This window comes from Chlamydotis macqueenii, chromosome 5, assembly GCF_036417535.1.
Source record: "Chlamydotis macqueenii isolate bChlMac1 chromosome 5, bChlMac1.mat, whole genome shotgun sequence".
Lineage (NCBI taxonomy): Eukaryota > Metazoa > Chordata > Aves > Otidiformes > Otididae > Chlamydotis > Chlamydotis macqueenii.
In genome coordinates, this window is record NC_141560.1 from 6313553 (window position 1) to 6331048 (window position 17496).

General features: G+C 40.5%; 1 protein-coding gene across 1 annotated transcript; it reads left to right on the forward strand.

Moving 5' to 3' along the window:
* Positions 1 to 1049: 1049 nt before the first annotated feature.
* Positions 1050 to 17181, forward strand: PCNX4 (pecanex 4). Its single transcript, XM_086748880.1, has 12 exons — positions 1050 to 1245; positions 3942 to 3994; positions 4676 to 5402; positions 7028 to 7207; positions 7299 to 7813; positions 8628 to 8728; positions 8877 to 8999; positions 9266 to 9629; positions 12299 to 12402; positions 12882 to 13918; positions 14474 to 14660; positions 15032 to 17181. Exons 3-12 carry the CDS (start codon positions 4714 to 4716, stop codon positions 15281 to 15283), a joined length of 3552 nt encoding a protein of 1183 aa, XP_086605006.1. The 5' UTR covers positions 1050 to 1245; positions 3942 to 3994; positions 4676 to 4713; the 3' UTR covers positions 15284 to 17181.
* The last annotated feature ends 315 nt before the right edge of the window (positions 17182 to 17496 follow it).

A 17496-nucleotide genomic window follows, 5' to 3' on the forward strand; every position in this document is an offset into this window, starting at 1 on the left:
ATTGCAGTATTTGGATTTATATTTCAATTTGCCAGTGAATGCTCAAGTTTATTTAACCTAAAAGGAAACTGAGAATGCATGGTCCTCCACCTGAGGCTAGAACCAGTGTTCCCATCTTGAATTAGTTATACGTAAACAGAGAAAGACCATTAACATTCCAGTTTAAGGAAACCTTTAGGAGTATTTTAATCTCACGTCAGAATGCTGTGGATTGAGTATTTGGGCTAAATGTTTTACTATCAATACACAACATTTTAGTATTAATGTTCAATGTTGTAATAATTAAAGAAACAGACTAATTTGTTTGCTTTTGCACTTTTCTTTGTGTGAGATTACGGAAATGACAAAAAAAAAAGAAGTGATGAAAAAACAGCCTCTGACATTTCCATGCCAGCCCTCAGATGGACGGAAAGAAACTTGAGGAAACCAAAGCCATCTGGGTGACAAATTAATCAGCTAAAGAGGGTCCAGCCTCAAAAAGCTGCCTGTGGAAGGGGGAACGCAGGCCCATGAGGACAGAGGAGGCCCAGGAGGAACAAGGCCGGCTCCCAGTTGGCGACGGCAGCCACAGGTAGCTCCTGCCTGCCCTGATACAGCTCCTCTGCAGGCTCAGGGATTTTCTTCACCCTTCTCTCTTCTTCATTTTGCGAAGCTGCTGGCGGGCCACAGCTGGAGAGATGCCTCCTGCCTAATTTTAGAACAGAAGGACGACAGTTATGCGTGAACAACAGAGCTGTGAAAACCCGAACTGCTGAGCGTGAGCAGCCGTGGGGACAAGCCCCATCGCCGGGGAGCAGGAAGGTGATCAAGCCCTTTTGCTGCCGCTCGCAGCTCTTGTGCCGGCCCCACCAAGAAAACGCCCGGAGGAGCCTCCTCCCGCCACCGCCCCGCCGGCCGGGGCCATTTCCCGCAGGCAGCGCGGACCCCGGCTGCGCCTCGCCACCACCGGCTGCCTCAGGCGGGCAAAATGGCGGCCACGGCCGAGGGGAGGGAGGAAGGGGCGGGGAAGGGAAGGGGGCCGCCGCTTCCAGTTTCTCCCTCCTCGCTGACCTCAGCGATTGCAGAACCGGGGCGGAGGGTCTAGGCCGGCGGCGAGGAGCGCCTGGCCGCGGCCTGCGCCGTTCCCGCTCCCTCGGGAGAGCCTTGATGCGGGGAGGAGGGAGCGCTCCGCCATCCTCCTCAGCCCCGGTCCCCATCTCCCCCCGCCCCGCAAAGCCCCTGACCTGCTGCGAGCCCGGGCCAGAGGTAGGTGCCCGCCTCGCAGAGGCTTTTTACCGCGGCTGCCTCTCGCGTGTGCCAGCCGCTCGCCGCGGGGGTGCAGGCACGCACCTGCCCGCTTCTCCCCGGGGCCGGCAGCGGCCGGGGCCCTTCGCCGGAGCAGGCGGAGGCACCGGGGCCGCCTCGAAGGCGGGGGCCGGTCGGGACAGGCGGCTTGACTGGCGTTGCCCTCCCTCGGCGGGCCCGGTGGTTGCCTGGCTCCCCGTCCCCTCTGGAGTTGAAAAAAACAGTAGAGGGTTTATTTTTGGTCGCTTGGTTGGTTATGTATTTCCTGCAGAGGACCTGAGGGAGAGGTGGCTGGGTAGGACGTGTGGTGGCTCTGGTGGGATCCCGGCTGGTCTGGTGCAGAGGGGTTTCGGGAAGGAGGTGGGCTGCTGCTCTTCCCAGAACTGCTCCTGGAATGCTCTTCGCATCACTGCAGCATGTCAGTCCCCAGTCTCACTGGGGGATGGCATCGCTGCTGTTGAGGAGAGGCCCCCCCAGCTCCTGGGTTGGACGTGGGCCTGCAGCACTGCTGAGTCTTTGACCATGGTGTGGGTGCCTGGGCACACAGGTGGGCATGGGGTGCGTGTGGGTTTGCCTGGACAGGGGCTGTCCGCAGCGCCCGCGTTGGCCTTCCTCCCTCCTGTGCTAGCAGGTGGTTTGTAACTGTTACTCGGTCTCGGGTGAAAAGACCTGGAAGACCACTGAGGTAAGTGTTTTTAAGCCTTACGTGCTTCAGCAGCTTAGGTGGCTGAGAACTTTACACGTGTTCTTCTGTAATCTGCTTGAAATAAAACCAAACTGCACTGACGTATCATCAGTGGACATGAAGGATGATGTTCGTTTAGACAAAAATTCATGCCGTCATGTGAATTTCTGCCTGAATTTGAGCAAGATTTGCTTTGCTTCCTTTTGTAATAAGGACATAGGATATTAAAGGGGGGGAACATGTTAAATGGTTTTATGGTGTTAAAATCCTTTTACCGTCCTTGTTATGATAAGTCGCATGGATCCCTGTTGGGGATGACAAACTGTTGTGGTGAGGATTGTTTGGGTATCCAGGCAAGTTGTCAAAGTCAGGCCAGGCCTGTATGTTAGGAATGTATATTGAAGCCAGGTCCTGTAAACACTCCCTCCTGTGTGGAGTCTTGTTGCTAGGGCTTTGCACAGAAATAAGGAGACACGCATGAGCGCCTTTTTGAAACCCTAATGTGCTACCTGAATACTTGGAAGCCAGGAGGATAGTCAAGGGTATGGTTTCCATAGTTTGTGAGCTGAAGTCTTGGGATTTTCATTTATAAATAAATTCACATCTTTTTTATGGCTTGTTTTGGAGCATAGCCATGTAGAACTATATTGTTTATGTGCGTAGATTTTTGTGTCTTGCACAAAGATCTATTGTTTACACAGAAACTGTAAGAGGAATGTTTTGTTAACATTTTGTTAGCAATACAAACTGACAAACACAAACGCAGGCTAGAACTTGAAACAAAAATAGCCCTTCTTAGAGCAGAAAAACACAGCTGCCAGAAAACTGTTTTTTGAGGAAAACTATGCACCTTTGGTTCTATGTTTCTTTTAAAAGTCAGCTTCTGTCGTTTATGTGCATATAAATCTTCTACTGCTTGTAACTTTCACAGCAACTTAGTTGCCTGTGTAGCCCTCTAAAGAGTGTTTCTTTTTCTAAACAAGATTGGCTGAATTGTGATTTTTTTTTTTTTTTTTAAATCACATTTGAAATTTGGTTATAGTTGGCTGTGTCCCTGTTACATTGTCAAATTCCTGAGCTGCTTGCAGTGAATTCTCATCTCCATTGCCAACTTTTGTCTTTTCCATTAAGAGTGATTGCTGCCGCCTTCTTCCCTTAAACAACTTTCAATGGTTTGAAATAGTATGACCAAAAAACCTCTATGTTTTCAGTATTCCATGTGTAAAAAATATAATTTGGAGTTCCAATTTGAAATTTTTACGTTAAAAAAAAAAAAAACCCAATTATTCCACAGCCTACATGGAGAGCAGTTACAGAGCCTGTGGGGTCCTGCTTTTCATGTGGAGTGTATGGACTTAGTGGACCCTGAATGCGAATTTCCAGTCGTGATAATGCATATGGATGGCCTTTGATCTCTCTCATTTGCACTGTTTCTAACTTAGTCCGGTGACAACCGGTACCTACCTACAGTCAAGTGATTGATATCTGTTTAACTGTAAGGAGTAAATTGTTCTCAGAAGCGCCTGAAAGTATTTGGTATTGTAAAAAGAAGGGGTCGCAGTAGTTTGGAAACTCCGTAGCAGCCGAGCGTTTAATTTTTAATGTATCAGCAATGATGTCTAATTCATCAGATTATCCAGGTTCAGTAGAAGAATGTCAGAATTTCAGTACTTGCACATCTCCTAATGCACACTAACTTTTTTTTTTTGAGAATTATTATTAATGAAGTGCTTTCGTGCTGCATTTTTGTGTTATTTTTCACCCTATTTCTTAGCTTGAGTGTTTCTACGTGTCATTCGTGGATTCTTGCTTTCGTGACTAGTAGCATAAAATTATATTTGAATTATCGTAGTTACCCTCTTACATTCATTACCTCTACATTGCCTGATCCTCTCTAAATGAGTATTCGTACCTAATTTCTATTTGATGATTCATTGTAAATGTTTACAGGTATCTTTTTTCCTTTTTCCAGCTTTCTCCATTGACATACAGAAGAATATATGCCGATTCTGCTACAACTCACAAGTATTGTGGTTTTTTTTTTTTTATTTTATATGTTTTAGGAAGCAGAAAGTGAACTGTTTATTTTTGTGTCTTGTGTGGTTCTTAGTACAGTGAGATCCTCTTCTGCAAGTAGGCTGTGTAGGGAGGACAGTAAAAACGCTGATATGGAAAACAATTTTTAATGCTTCTACTAATTTTTTTACAGTTAGTTTATGTCATAAAGCTTTTTACAGGGACTTCAGTGTGACTGTATCCTTGCACTTATGTGGCTATTCATGGAAATCACTGATTCTTCTGTTTGTATATGGAGATCTTTAACAGGATTAATTAGAATTAGAGGTCCCTGGCAAGATGTGATTGGAATCGGACCAGACAAAAAAAAAAAAAATCACTTTCAGGAGGGAGATGAGTTGATCTTATCTCCCAAGAACAGATTATATGTTTTATTTGTTGCTTAAAGCTTCAGACTGTGAACGTATTCTTCATTATAAAATAGGTAGTGTTTTCCATTTTAGGTGTTAGCTTAGTAGTTGTGTTCAAGCAGATTCTGGGGGGTGCTTTAGGATGATGCCTACTAAAACTAGCATGTCAGAATTCCACTATAATTTGGTAAATGAAAATAGGACTAAAGAATTCCCTGGTTAAGTTCTGAGTTCCAGATTCCGTAATGTTTTCTCCTTTTTTTTTTCTGTTCTCTTACAGGAAAAATGATACTCATCCAGCATTCCTGAGCAATAAGAATGGGTCCAGATGTACCTCTGCTGAATGATTACAAACAGGAGTTCTTCTTGAAGCGCTTTCCGCAGACTGTGCTGGGAGGTCCCCGGTTTAAATTAGGCTATTGTGCCCCTCCTTACATATATGTGAATCAGATTATTCTTTTCTTGACGCCATGGGTTTTGGGAGGAGTAGGAACACTTTTGTACCAGTTAGGCATTATGAAAGACTACTATACCGCAGCGCTTTCAGGAGGACTGATGTTTGTTACTGCACTTATTCTTCAGATGACAAATCTATATGCAAAACAGAAAACCGTGACTGTAGAAAGAATGCAAATTCAGAACACCCTAACAGATGAAGATGAGTTTGAATTTTCCAGCTGTGTAGGTTCAGAGACAGTAAAATTTATTATTCCTGGCAAGAAGTATATGATCAACACTGTATTTCATTCCCTTCTGGCAGGGGTATTGTGTGGGTTGGGAACTTGGTATTTGCTGCCAAACAGAATAACCTTGCTGTATAGCAACATTGGAGGAACTGTGATGATCTTTGTATTTGGATGGGTGACTATATGTATAGGAGAGTATTCGTTAATCATAAATACCGCTACCGAAACAGCTACTTTCCAAGCACTGGATACTTATGAAATCACTGCTCTGATGAGACCTTTCTACATTTTTGTCTTTATTGCAGTGGATCTTGCACACAGGTAAACATAATACAGCATTTAGCTAATTGAAGTGATGGCTATTCTATATATTTTTAATGAGGAAGATTAAGTCATTCTTCTGAGGAAGATTTATTTGGAGATTTTTAATGAACTGTAGGATCTCCAAAGAAAGAAGCTGTAAGAGTATATGGTAAAAATTTATGCTCTGCATTGTGCATAAAAGGTTGTTGTTAAATTTTTATAGCATTCTACGTAAATTAGGAGGAACAGTTTCTAAGTAAGGGACAGCTAAAATTACCTTCTAGTGGCAGTTTCAGTATTTTTGTACCAGAGTGTTTGCATCAAAATCCTTTTAAAGGGTATGTTTAAAAAAAAAAAAAAAAACAAACATGTTACTGACCTGGAATCATAGATCTAAATACTGCAAACTTCAGGAGCACTGGATTTATATCCAGATTTCATCCTGCAGTATTTTCCAATTTAATCTCTGCAAAGCAATTGCAGAGAGTTATAAATCACAGGCAAAAACAGGACGATGAATTTGGTTTTAATGAATGGATGAGCAAATGTGAACGTTGCTATATCTTTGTTATATGGATTCTGAACTTGGATTTTTAAATGTTTTTGTAATACAATAGAACTATATCAATCTACAGATAGGAGGCTTTTGTATTTCCACTGTTCAGAAGAATGACTTAGCTAGAGTATTTGTAGAGTCTCTTAAAGCAAGATGGTTTACTTTTATGCATTCATATTTATATCACCTTGTCACATGTACATATTTTATGGTTGGGATACTTTAAATGTGTTTTTTTTTTAAAAGCGTATTTGGTTTTACTAGTTTTGCACTTAGAGATATCTTTGTTAATGATTTACCCTAGTTACCTCTTCAGTTATAATATGAGAATTGTACATGTGGTCTTAGATCCCAAATTCTTCTAGGAAGAATTCTTCTTTCTGAGGGGAAAATTCAGACGTTCTTTAAATTCCTGACAAAATTCCTTGGAGGCTTGCTTATTCATTTAGTAAGAAGTAGAGAGAAACCAAATGTCTTAGCAGTCCACCTTTAAGTTAATTAGCTAGCTGGTGAACTACGTATGGATTAGAATATATGCTGATTTCTGATACTGATCTTTGAATTTTTACAGAAAGTTTTTAATACTTTTATGTAGAAAACAACATTTTGTATTCATAAAGAGAGTTTATCTCTTGGTATACAGGCAACATGCCGGTTCTTTCAGTGGTAAAGCTTACATCTTGGGTGTTGGACTTGCATAAAGTTTCACTTCTGTAATTTTTTAAAAAATACCTAGCATTTTTTTTGTTAAGCAATTGAGGTCTGGACCTTCCCTTTTGTACAAGTATTTACAATGGTATCAAAACAATTAGGATACTTACATCATCTGACTCACCTGTGTAATCTGAACGTTCAAATCTTTTGAATGAAAAATTATCCTGTGTTCTGATGTTCTAATTATTGTACTGCTGTCCCAAGCATAAATTTATGTCCTTATTTTTCCTTTTAAAAGATACCATTTGGGATTTTGTGGATAGAATATGTAATGTTTATACTTCTGGATTTGCTGTAGTAGTTAAAAAGGTCTACCCGCACATCAGTTATCTTTTCCTTCACAGAAGTCAAACACATTTCTTCTTTTGTCCAGGTTTGCTGTCAACACACCGATTCTAGAGCAGACAAACCAGATTTTGCACATCATATTTCTTTTTCTGCCGTTCTTATGGGCAATGGGAATTCTGCCCCCGCTTGACGCACTTTTTCTGTGGGGAATGGAACAACTGTTGGAGTTTGGACTAGGAGGTTCACCCATGTCAAGTAACACAAAGTAAATGTTGTTTATATAATTGTAAAATATAGCAATATTGTTTATAACCTTTTTCTTTTCAAGCAAATCTTTTTTATTTTCTCCTTCACAGGTTATTAGTAATGTTTCTCATTTCTGCTGGAACAGCAATAGCATCGTATTTCATTCCCAGCACTCTCGGTGTGATCCTCTTCATGACTGGATTTGGGTTCATACTGAGTCTTAACCTAAGCGAGATTGCTTTTGCCTTCAAACAAACCATGATCAGCCATTTAGCCTCCAGCAAATCTAAAAATGTGCACAGAGGTCTTAGAATACAATTTGGGTGGAGGGAATTTATTTTTTATTTGACTGTATTGGCATTTGCTCTCATAGAAGCTAGCCTGCTGCATCAATTTGCAGGCTTTTCATCATTTTCCAAAGCCAGTCCTCAGGCTGTAGCGAGTTACGTTCTGATCGTATTACTTATAATTATGTGGATTCTTAGAGAGATTCAGAGAGTGTACTTGTTTGGAGTCTTCCGAAACCCCTTTTATCCAAAGGATGTCAGGACTGTGACTGTGTTCATGGAGAAGCAAAGAAGGCTAATGAAAGTTGGTGTTGTCAGGAGGATTTTACTAACACTAGGTAGGAATACACGCTGTCTGTTGTTTGTTAGATGATGATTGTAGGAAGATTGAAACAACGCTAGAATTACTGTATGTGCAAGATTCTGTGAATGAACTAAGGAAAACCGAGTAGCTGGAAATATTTGTTGATGTTTTGCTGAATTGTGCATTGAGGTCAAAATTACTGGTTCAGAATATTTGAAAGTGATGAGTGATTTTATTTATTTCTTTTTAGGGGTAAACCTGAAAAATTGAGCTTTTTAAAAATCCAGCTCAGAAATCAAGGCCTTTTAAAGGATTTTAGGTCTAACATCAGTAGTTACTTTAGAAAAAATGATTCTTGTAGATTTTTTAAAAGGTACTTAGAAACAAAAGTGAGTTGAGAGTCTTCAAGCTGATGAAATATTTGGTTTTTACAACTCGCTAGTAAAGGGAACAGTCTCCTTTCTGGTAGGTTAGGGACAAATATATCTACTTTGGGGGAAACCAAAATTTGATCTGAATTATTTAATTTCATAAAGAAGCATTAGTTTGGGGAAGTGGAATGATGAGTGCTATTCGCATGTTTATTTTCCCTTACCGGAGTATTCCCATTCTCTTGGGAAAACAAACGAACAAAAATGTAATAGCAAGTAACAACTAAGCGTTGACATAAATGTTTGCCATTTTGGGCCGGTAGTGCAAATACACTGATATCCTGGAAGGTAATACAGAGGAGTTTGTAATAATGAGGGGAAGAGTTCGCGCTAAGGTTTCCATTTTGCAATGAGACTGCTTACCTCTTTAACTATGTTTTTGAGAGGAAATCAATGATTCTTCTGTTTCAATTGCAGTGTCTCCGTTTGCTATGATAGCATTCCTATCCCTAGACCGTTCGCTGCAAAATCTTCATTCTGTGTCTGTTTGCATTGGATTCACAAGAATATTTAGGATGGTAATTTGAATTTTAAATATGTTAGCCTAAGAAATTCTCTTATATATGATTTCAGTATTAACATGACGTGGAAGAAAAATTCCAGGTCATGAAAGCAGAGATAGATAAATACATTTTTAAATGTGTGTCTAACGTATCTCTGTTTTAGGTCTGGCAAAATACAGAAAATGCCCTACTGGACATAGTGGTTGTGTCAGTAGCACAGATGTTGGCGTTTAATCCAGACCTCTGGTGGAACAGGAGCCTTGATACAGGAATCAGACTCTTGCTGGTAATTGGCATAATGTAAATTTAAGCAGTTAGTTGTCACTTAAAGTCTTTGTTTCCTTGCTCTCCTCTATGAGAGAATTACACAGTCCAGGACCTAGCAAATAGCAGCTAAAAAAAAAAACTGTGTACTAAGATGTACACTCTAATACCAGTCAGTGATCGTCGCGCTTCATTTTCTTAAGATTATTGTAGGTAAAGTAGCTGTAGCAGTGCTGAATATGACGTGATACAGAATACAAATAAACGTGTGCTTGTTGTATCTTGCAGGTTGGTATCCTACGGGATCGACTGCTTCAGTTTGTCTCAAAGTTGCAGTTTGCCATAGCTATACTTTTGACGTCATGGACAGAGAAAAAACAACGTCGTAAATCTACCGCCACCTTAATCATGCTCAATGTCGTTTTCTTCCCGATCCTGCTGACCTTCATCACCATCTCTGCGTTCCTTTCTTCTCCCTTGCTGCCGCTCTTCACGCTACCGGTATTTTTGATCGGGTTTCCTCGGCCGATCCGAAGCTGGCCAGGACCCGTGGGCGCTGCCGCGTGTGTGTGCGCCGATACTGTGTACTACCAGCAGATGGTTCCAAGTCTGGCTCTTGCTCTGCAGTCTGCAGTAGCAGCTGGGAGCCTAGGTAGGTGCACTAGCAACACCCTGAAGGAATGTAGCTAAATATTTTGGGAAGCATGATTTTGCTGGAGAACAGGAGAATCATACCATCTGATTTAAACTGTGTTTCATGGCATGGCTTAAATCTGATATTCATTGAGGAAAAAGTGGTTATGTTACTTTTTATCCTTCTTATACATCTCTACTTGTTACATTCTTCTAAGAAAATAATTCTGGTTTGTTATATTTAAAATAAGGACAAACTAAATGGTGATGAAACAGTATCAATCCTAATCTTTTTATACTGAACAAAAAAGGATGGTGTGCATTCATCCCACCTAATTGGAGGCAATAAACTGAGGAGTTCTTTTGACAGTCAGTGGAGAGAAGGTGGTCTGTCAAACTGCTCTTTGTGATTGGGTATGTGTCTTCCTCTTCATCAATTCCATTACTTAGGATCCAGAAGGTGACTTTGCTAATTTGGCTGTGTTAATTAGGTATGGTGACTGGGTGTTTGTAAAATACATCATGCAGCCTAACTAGCAGTTGAGAACAGAAGCAGCTGATAAGACTTAATGTCATATCTTGTGCAGGCAGTTAGGGTAGGGTTGTAACTGTGCTTGTGATCTTAAAGCCATCACAAAGACATTGTGATGGGTATTTCACAGAATTATATAAACAGAGGTGAAGAAAAACCAAGTCTTTTTCCCAGCTGGAGACAGAATAACTGTTAGAATTGCAAGCTCCGTTTTCTTGAGAAACAGTCTTTGTTAATAATCAAAGATCATTGCCCTTGGACAAGAGGCAAATATTTACATAAGCCTCTTAGAAAATGGCTTATGACTAGAAAAAATGGCCTAATATTTAAAGAGAGTGGAAGTTAACCTTAATCACACTTTTCTGAAGATTATATGCAAGTGCTTTACTAGGAAACATTTGCTGCACTTTTAGTACTGATGTAGAGAGAGGTATTAAAAAATAAAACTAGGAAGCTTCTTTTCCTCTAAAGAAGAGACACACTTCAGTTTGTCTACTGCATCAACCTATGTTTTTAATCTATAATATATATATTATATAATACACATTTATTTCTGTCTGTTCTATGTCTGCTTATCTATTTTATATCTATACATATTTTATATAGATGTATTTCCCCATTGCCATCATGACTGCTGTGCCATGTATGCCTCAGATTAAATAATTTAAAACACTAGTCTTGAGGGGGAAGAAAGTCTCCTCTTTAATGGGAAAATCGGTGAATTAATGTCTTCAAGCAAGAAAAAATGTGGTGTTCTCAGAGGAGTTCAAAATGAAGACACACTTTGTGTGTCTCGTTTTAATTTAAAACCATACTTTTTTCTATGTAAAGGAGTTTTAGTAGCTTTAACAGCTAGCAAGAAAAGAATTAAAATCTTTGCAAAATGTTAGCAAGAAAATGCACTTCATTAGCTCAGCAGGATAGAAAAGGTTACTTAAATTTTTAACTGCGGCTTAATGGTTGGTTTCACTGATTTCATCTTGCAACATTCTAAAACTAAAATTCTCTGTGCCAGTGAGTGATCACTTGAGTGAGAGCAGAAGCAGGTCATAAACTGGCAGCAAATGGCATGCATTGTCAGCACCATTGTACTGGAGAAATTGACAGTAGGCTGTAACTTCAAACCAGCTGCTAGGAAGTTAGGCGTTGCACTTCTTGTTGAAATAGGTAGGAGAGACCCAAGTGTCATCTAATTTTTACAGTGAGAGACAAATTGTGGGATATTTTGAGTGATAATTAATTTGACATGTGACCTGAAGCTGTTCAGGACTTGGTTTTCAAATTCCAGTTTATTTTGTGTGGCTGTATTTTTTTATGATGTCAAACTTGGGACGGTGGGATCAGATTTATCCCACACACGCATACCTGCCCCAGAGGTACTTGAGAAAGACTGCACATTATTTCCACTGTATCTACTCTTAGTGTTGAGTGTCTACGATACTGATTCACAGATCTTTAAAGATGAGCAGGTGGTCTTCAAAATATAAATCTTTATCTCTCTGCCTCTATTTATGGATCTGTAAAATGAGTGTGATTGACTGGTAAGTTGACACTTGAGCAGAATAATTTATACTCTAGGATATTTTCTAATCATTCTGGAATACAGAGAAGTCAGTTTAGGAACTGGTAGTGTAGTTAACAAATCTTACTGAGTTACATGTTTATTTGTTATGGGAGAAATAAAATTTGTGCTCTGCAGCAAATAGGGCCATTAAGATACTCATCTGCTAGATGATGGTTCTTTAATGTGTTTGCCAGTCATAAGAATTTTAGATCTCCAGGTGACATCAGTGGGAACTGTGCAGTTGGAAATGCAGCCAAAGATGATCTTTAATCATGAAAGTTGTGTCTACAAAGAGAATTGAGGGTGAGGTTGCTGGTCCACTATGAATATTGTAGTTCTGCAGGTCTGTGAGGGTTTCCCAATATTCCACAGCTTTTTCAGAGATAGCACTACAATTTCAAGATCTAGCTTTGCAGATAGTTCCTTTGAGTTTCTAGGGTTTTAGTTAGCCAGTTTTAACTGGTTTTGATGTTGATGCAGAAATATTTTGTGTTTGCAGTTGAATTCCTCAGTTGGCATGTAAAAAAGGTTTTCATCAATACAATACCACAGTAATACCGTATCTTTTTTGTTTTCTTTTATTCTTGTCTAGGTCTCTCTCTACCTGGATCACATTACTTGTGCCGTTTTCAGGACAGATTGATGTGGATATTGGTGCTAGAAAAAGGCTTCACTTACTGCGGTGTTAACATTAAGGTAACTGCTTGTTGAGGACTGACATATTAATGTTTTGAAATCACACAAACATTTCGCTGTATAACATTTCAGCAATGTTATACAATTTACCCAACATTACAGTCAATTTTTTAAGATGAGTGTTATTGCTCTATTAACTAGTCTGGCAGCTGACATGCTTAGCAGATGTGGAATTTTTTATCATCTAGCTTGCAACACAATATCTTTAATAAGCTTACTAATAAGAAGATCTGTATGAGGCAAAGAATATTTTTTAAGATATTGATCTGTGTTTAACATTGTAGTGAGTGCTTTGCTGTTACTATTATCTCTAGTTAGATTTGAAGGTTCAGTTGTGGAAATATTGACAATGGAACATATCTTTGTTCAGAAATTACTTTTTTTTTTTTTTTTTTTTTTTTGCAAGAAAACAGCTTGCTAGCATTTAAGGATGTGTACTGATGAAGACTGAAACCAAATTGTTTGCATTTATGCTGTAGGGGCTAGAATTGCAGGAAACATCCTGTCATGCTGCTGAAGCTCACAGAGTTGATGAAATTTTTGAAATGGCCTTCGAACATCAGGAGCATACAAAGATTCTCTCTCCTAATCACTATTTTGGACACATCTTGACTCCTTGTACTGTTCTACCTGTGCGGCTGTATTCCGATGCCAGAAATGTGTTATCTGGAATAATTGACTCTCATGAGAACTTAAAGCATCTGAAAGATGATTTCATTAAAGTGCTTGTATGGATGCTGGTCCAGTATTGTTATAAAAAATCAAAAACATGGGAAAGCCTGGGCCATGGCAACCAGAACAAAAAAGGATCATTTCCAGCAAATCGGCATAGTGGTGCTGTAGAAAGATCCAGGCCTCTGAGGGAAGAAGATAGCTTTAGTGTTGATACAATTGAGGACTGGACTGATGATAGTGACATTTTTGATCCTGAACCCAGTGGCAGAATGAAAGACAGAAAAGAACCAGGGCAGTTGGGAATGACACGAAAAGTACATCTGTCTATTCCAGGATCTGTAGAAACACAGAGCCAAGACGTCCCACAAGAAATGTCACCAGAAGATAAATTATACAGGGCTGTTGTGCTTGGGCTTCCTGCTGTAGACAAAGGGAAACAACGAGAAGTTTTACCTCAGGTTGAATTTAGTTGCTCTTACTCAGAGCTGTTGAGCATCCCTGAGGAATGGAGAACAGCTCCAGTGCCTGCTTCCAAAGTCAATGAAATGAGGCAGAGGTTTCCAGAAGAATGGTACCGCTTCATTTTGAGTCAACTGGATTTTTTTCATCTGAAAGAAAAGCCTTCGAATTTACTTGAAGACCTTATGAAAGATAAAGCTTTGAAAGACTTATACATCCATGGAGTATTGTCATGTTGTTTTGGTCTGTTTGGACTGGATAACACCGTGCCTGCCCCGAGCCACGTGTTCAGAGCGTACACTGGTGGTATTCCGTGGTCTGTTGGTTTGGACTGGCTGACCGGCAAACCAGAGCTGTTCCAACTTGCGTTAAAAGCATTCAGGTAAAAGAAAAATATTCCCTCAGATTATAAAAATGATATAGAGAGTCCTGTGCTTTGAAAGTAAATATCGCTTCACTAATAGTAGTTCATGTGAAAACCGTGTCATTTAAACACATCTGTAGCTTCTTCCTACATCAATATTGTCTGTAACCCCAGGCAGTGAAGACTGTGAGGTGGAGATCTCTTCCCTCCTCCACAGCAGCTGCCTCCAACTCTGGAAATGTGTATTAAGTGGGGAAAAAACAACCCATTTTCATTGTCCCCATAATCTAAAAGGATTGTGATGGAATTAGATGTTTGCCACTTTCCATTATCGGGCGGCGGGAAGAGCGTTTGAGGTGAAGGAAAGATGTTTAAGCTAATGTGTTTTACATCTGGGTGAGCTAAAAGCATACCCGTACTGACTCGGTGACTCCGCTGACAAGCGGTAACTCACAAAGTTGCTCGTGCTTAATAATCTTTGATGGTGCCTCTCTGCCTGTCCTAGCCTGAAGAGGCTTTCTTCCTCTCGTCTTTTGCTGCACGACTTACCGGATGGCTTTTTGTACCTTTCAGATACACTTTTAAACTGATGGTTGACAAAGCAAGCCTGGGTCCAGTTGAGAACTTCGAAGAGCTGGTTAACTGTCTGGAAGAATATGAAAACGATTGGTACATTGGACTGGTATCAGATCTTGAGTGGCAGCAAGCAGTTCTTCAGGAAAAGCCATACCTTTTTTCACTGGGGCATGACCCAAACTTGGTAAGTAGAAAAAACTACTAGTAAGCAAGATCAAACTTTGGGTTTCTTTTCCATTGCTTTTTTTTTTTTTCTTTTTGTGTTCCGAAACATGAAAGCTGCATGACCAAAGTCTATGTTTGTACTAGACAGGAGCTGACATCACTGTAGTTGAAAATCACACCGCGATGTTCTTCAGATGCAGCAGCGCTTCTTGACTATCTTCCTAGATGGAAGAATTGAAGCAAGGAGACCAGTTTATACGCTTTGCCGTTTTTAAAGGGACGGCATTCATAGTATGTAGCTGCACAGCTTCGTTTAGTGCTTTGTAATGGAAATGCTTGTGTATCTTCTCAGAGAATGTACTGAACATTCTGATCTGTTTGTTCTTAAAGGGAATTTACACTGGGCGAGTCCTCACTCTTCAGGAACTCTTAGTACAAGTGGGAAAACTGAACGATGAAGCTGTCCGAGGTCAGTGGGCGAATCTGTCCTGGGAGCTGCTGTATGCTACAAATGATGATGAAGAACGCTACAGCATCCAGGCACACCCCGTGCTTCTGCGAAACCTTACTGTGCAAGCTGCGGACCCACCTCTTGGCTACCCCATTTATTCATCTGAACTTCTGCATCTGCCTTTGTTCTAGAATGTCAGTAGCACTTTTAAAAAAATATTATTTTGTATTTGTCCATCTGCATGTGTGGAATCAAGTGCTCATGCTACATTTGTACACTACAAATAAGATTTTACTCTCAAAACGGCGTTGGGTGGCAGTGCCAAGCCGGCGTACGTAATTTGCACAGAAGTGGTGCTAGCCAGAACCTTCAGCAGGCAGGAAGTTTTGAACTGTTTTCTTGCTGCTGGAACATGTGAGACACCATTGCCTGTGTGGCTGACGAGCCAGGAGATGCTGAAATTCTCTTCTCCAGTTTAGAGAAGAGCAGCATAATTCTGATCATTAACTATTTTTTGGTGTCTTCTGATTTTTATTTTTTTTTTTCTTGGACAGGTGACTTGCACTGACAGTCAGGTTACAGCTCATTGTAGTACCATCAACCGTAGAGTTGGTAACCAAAATGTACATATTACTATTTATATGATTTTTTTTTTTTTAATTCTGGCCGTTTTATATTGGACTGAGTTCAGTTTTAGCATTTGTATATTATATTTGTATAGTATATGACTTCAGCTGATCTTCCTTAGTTGTAGTAAGTTATCAGCTATGCTTTAACAACGTCAGAAGGAAGGATTTTTACCAAAGTACTTGTTTGGGGGCAAAGAGATTTTATATAAAACAGTGTGCATCAGAAACATTAATAACCGGTGTGACCTACTGATGAAGGTAAACATGTAATTAGAGGAGAGAAGGAATTAAAGTCAACATGGATTAATCCATAATTCCTTCTTCCAATATCCATGTATTTTTATATATATATATATTTATACACACATTTGTTGTTGCTTGCAACCTGTGTCCGCATCACTAACCAGTCTTCCACAAATACAGTGAGAGCTTGATGATGGAGGGGGAGAGAATCCAGCTGTCTTTGCCAGAATTTTTTTTTTTTTTTTTTTAACTTTACCAGAGGTTAGAGCAGAATTTGGCGATTGTTTTGTAGCATTTCAGGTCTCCTTGAAAACAAGTCTGGGTCATCTCTCCAGTGGCTTGTTTATGCTGTTCGTTACCACCAGTCGTTAGCACATAAACGTGTTTTCTCTGTGGATCGGTAGTTACAGTGCCGTTCGGTACTGCTGCCATGTGCTGAGCAGAGCGTAGGGAATTGCCTTTAACCTGTAGAACCAATTTAAATCAGATCTGCTCCGTAACTGAATCAGTAGTGGTTTAGAACACCGAGTGTTGTATATTTGGAGCATGTTTATTACTTTTACTCCTCAGATAAAAACTGTCACAGGACCGTGTACTTGGCTATTAGCTGTTACGTTTGATCAGTGACCAAAATGATTTTAAAGAAACATGCAAACCTTGTAGTGGAATTCAGAAGTGGTAAGGAAACACCTGCCGAACTCCATGGTATAACGTGCAGGATAAAACTCGCACAACATTAATGGAAGGGGCTTTTAGGAAGTGGTTGGTTGGTGTGCGGGAGCATAAATAACAAACTGCCCATATCCTGAAATCGCCTTGCTCAGCCATGGACTGTGTCTGGAGAGAGAGAGTCACAGAAACTGCTCTGGAAGGGGCTTTTAGGGAGCGCCTGTTTCAGCTCCCTCTCAAAAGGAACTGCTCCTGGCAACTGTTTAATCTGGTTTAGAACTTCCCGTACCAGGGGTGTCATGAACTCGTCAAGTAGCTTGCTCCAGTTCTTTGCAGTTCTTGCAGCAGTTGGAAAGGTTGGGGGTTTTTCCTAAATCTAATTAAACCTCCCTGCCTCATTGTAAGCCTCTTACTACTTGTCTTCTGTATGGTCACAGAAAATTTAATTACCTTTTTTTGCAGCAGCAGACTTTTATGTGAAGATGGCTGTAATTTCTTCCCTCAATTCTCTGTCTTCTGTAAACTGAATAAATGAGTTGAGAAAAAAAGTGGAGAGCTGTGATCCTTTTCTCTTGGTTTCTTCTGCTTCTCTCCATCTGGTCCCCAGCCTTCTGCAAAAGTGCTGCTGGTAGCTGGCCCTGGTGTTCCAGCAGAGATCCCGGTTGGTACCAGATGGAGGAACAGAATTAGCGGTTCTGTGCAGAATTCCCGTTTGTGCACCGGAATGTGGAGTTGGGCTTTAAGGTGCTGTAACATCCTGTCCCTGCTATCGCACGCAGCATGTCTTACAGCCCCTTACTCATTGATACACTGAGCCAGTTCACTCATCCCTGTGTGTTTTGCGCCAGTACGACCTCAATTCA

Coding starts and splice junctions, on each gene's coding strand:
- PCNX4 (XM_086748880.1), top strand. CDS start 4,714: ATGGGTCCAGATGTACCTCTGCTGAATGATTACAAACAGGAGTTCTTC. Junction 8,729..8,876: donor TCACAAGAATATTTAGGATG/GTAATTTGAATT, acceptor TCTCTGTTTTAG/GTCTGGCAAAATACAGAAAA. Junction 14,661..15,031: donor TGGGGCATGACCCAAACTTG/GTAAGTAGAAAA, acceptor TTGTTCTTAAAG/GGAATTTACACTGGGCGAGT.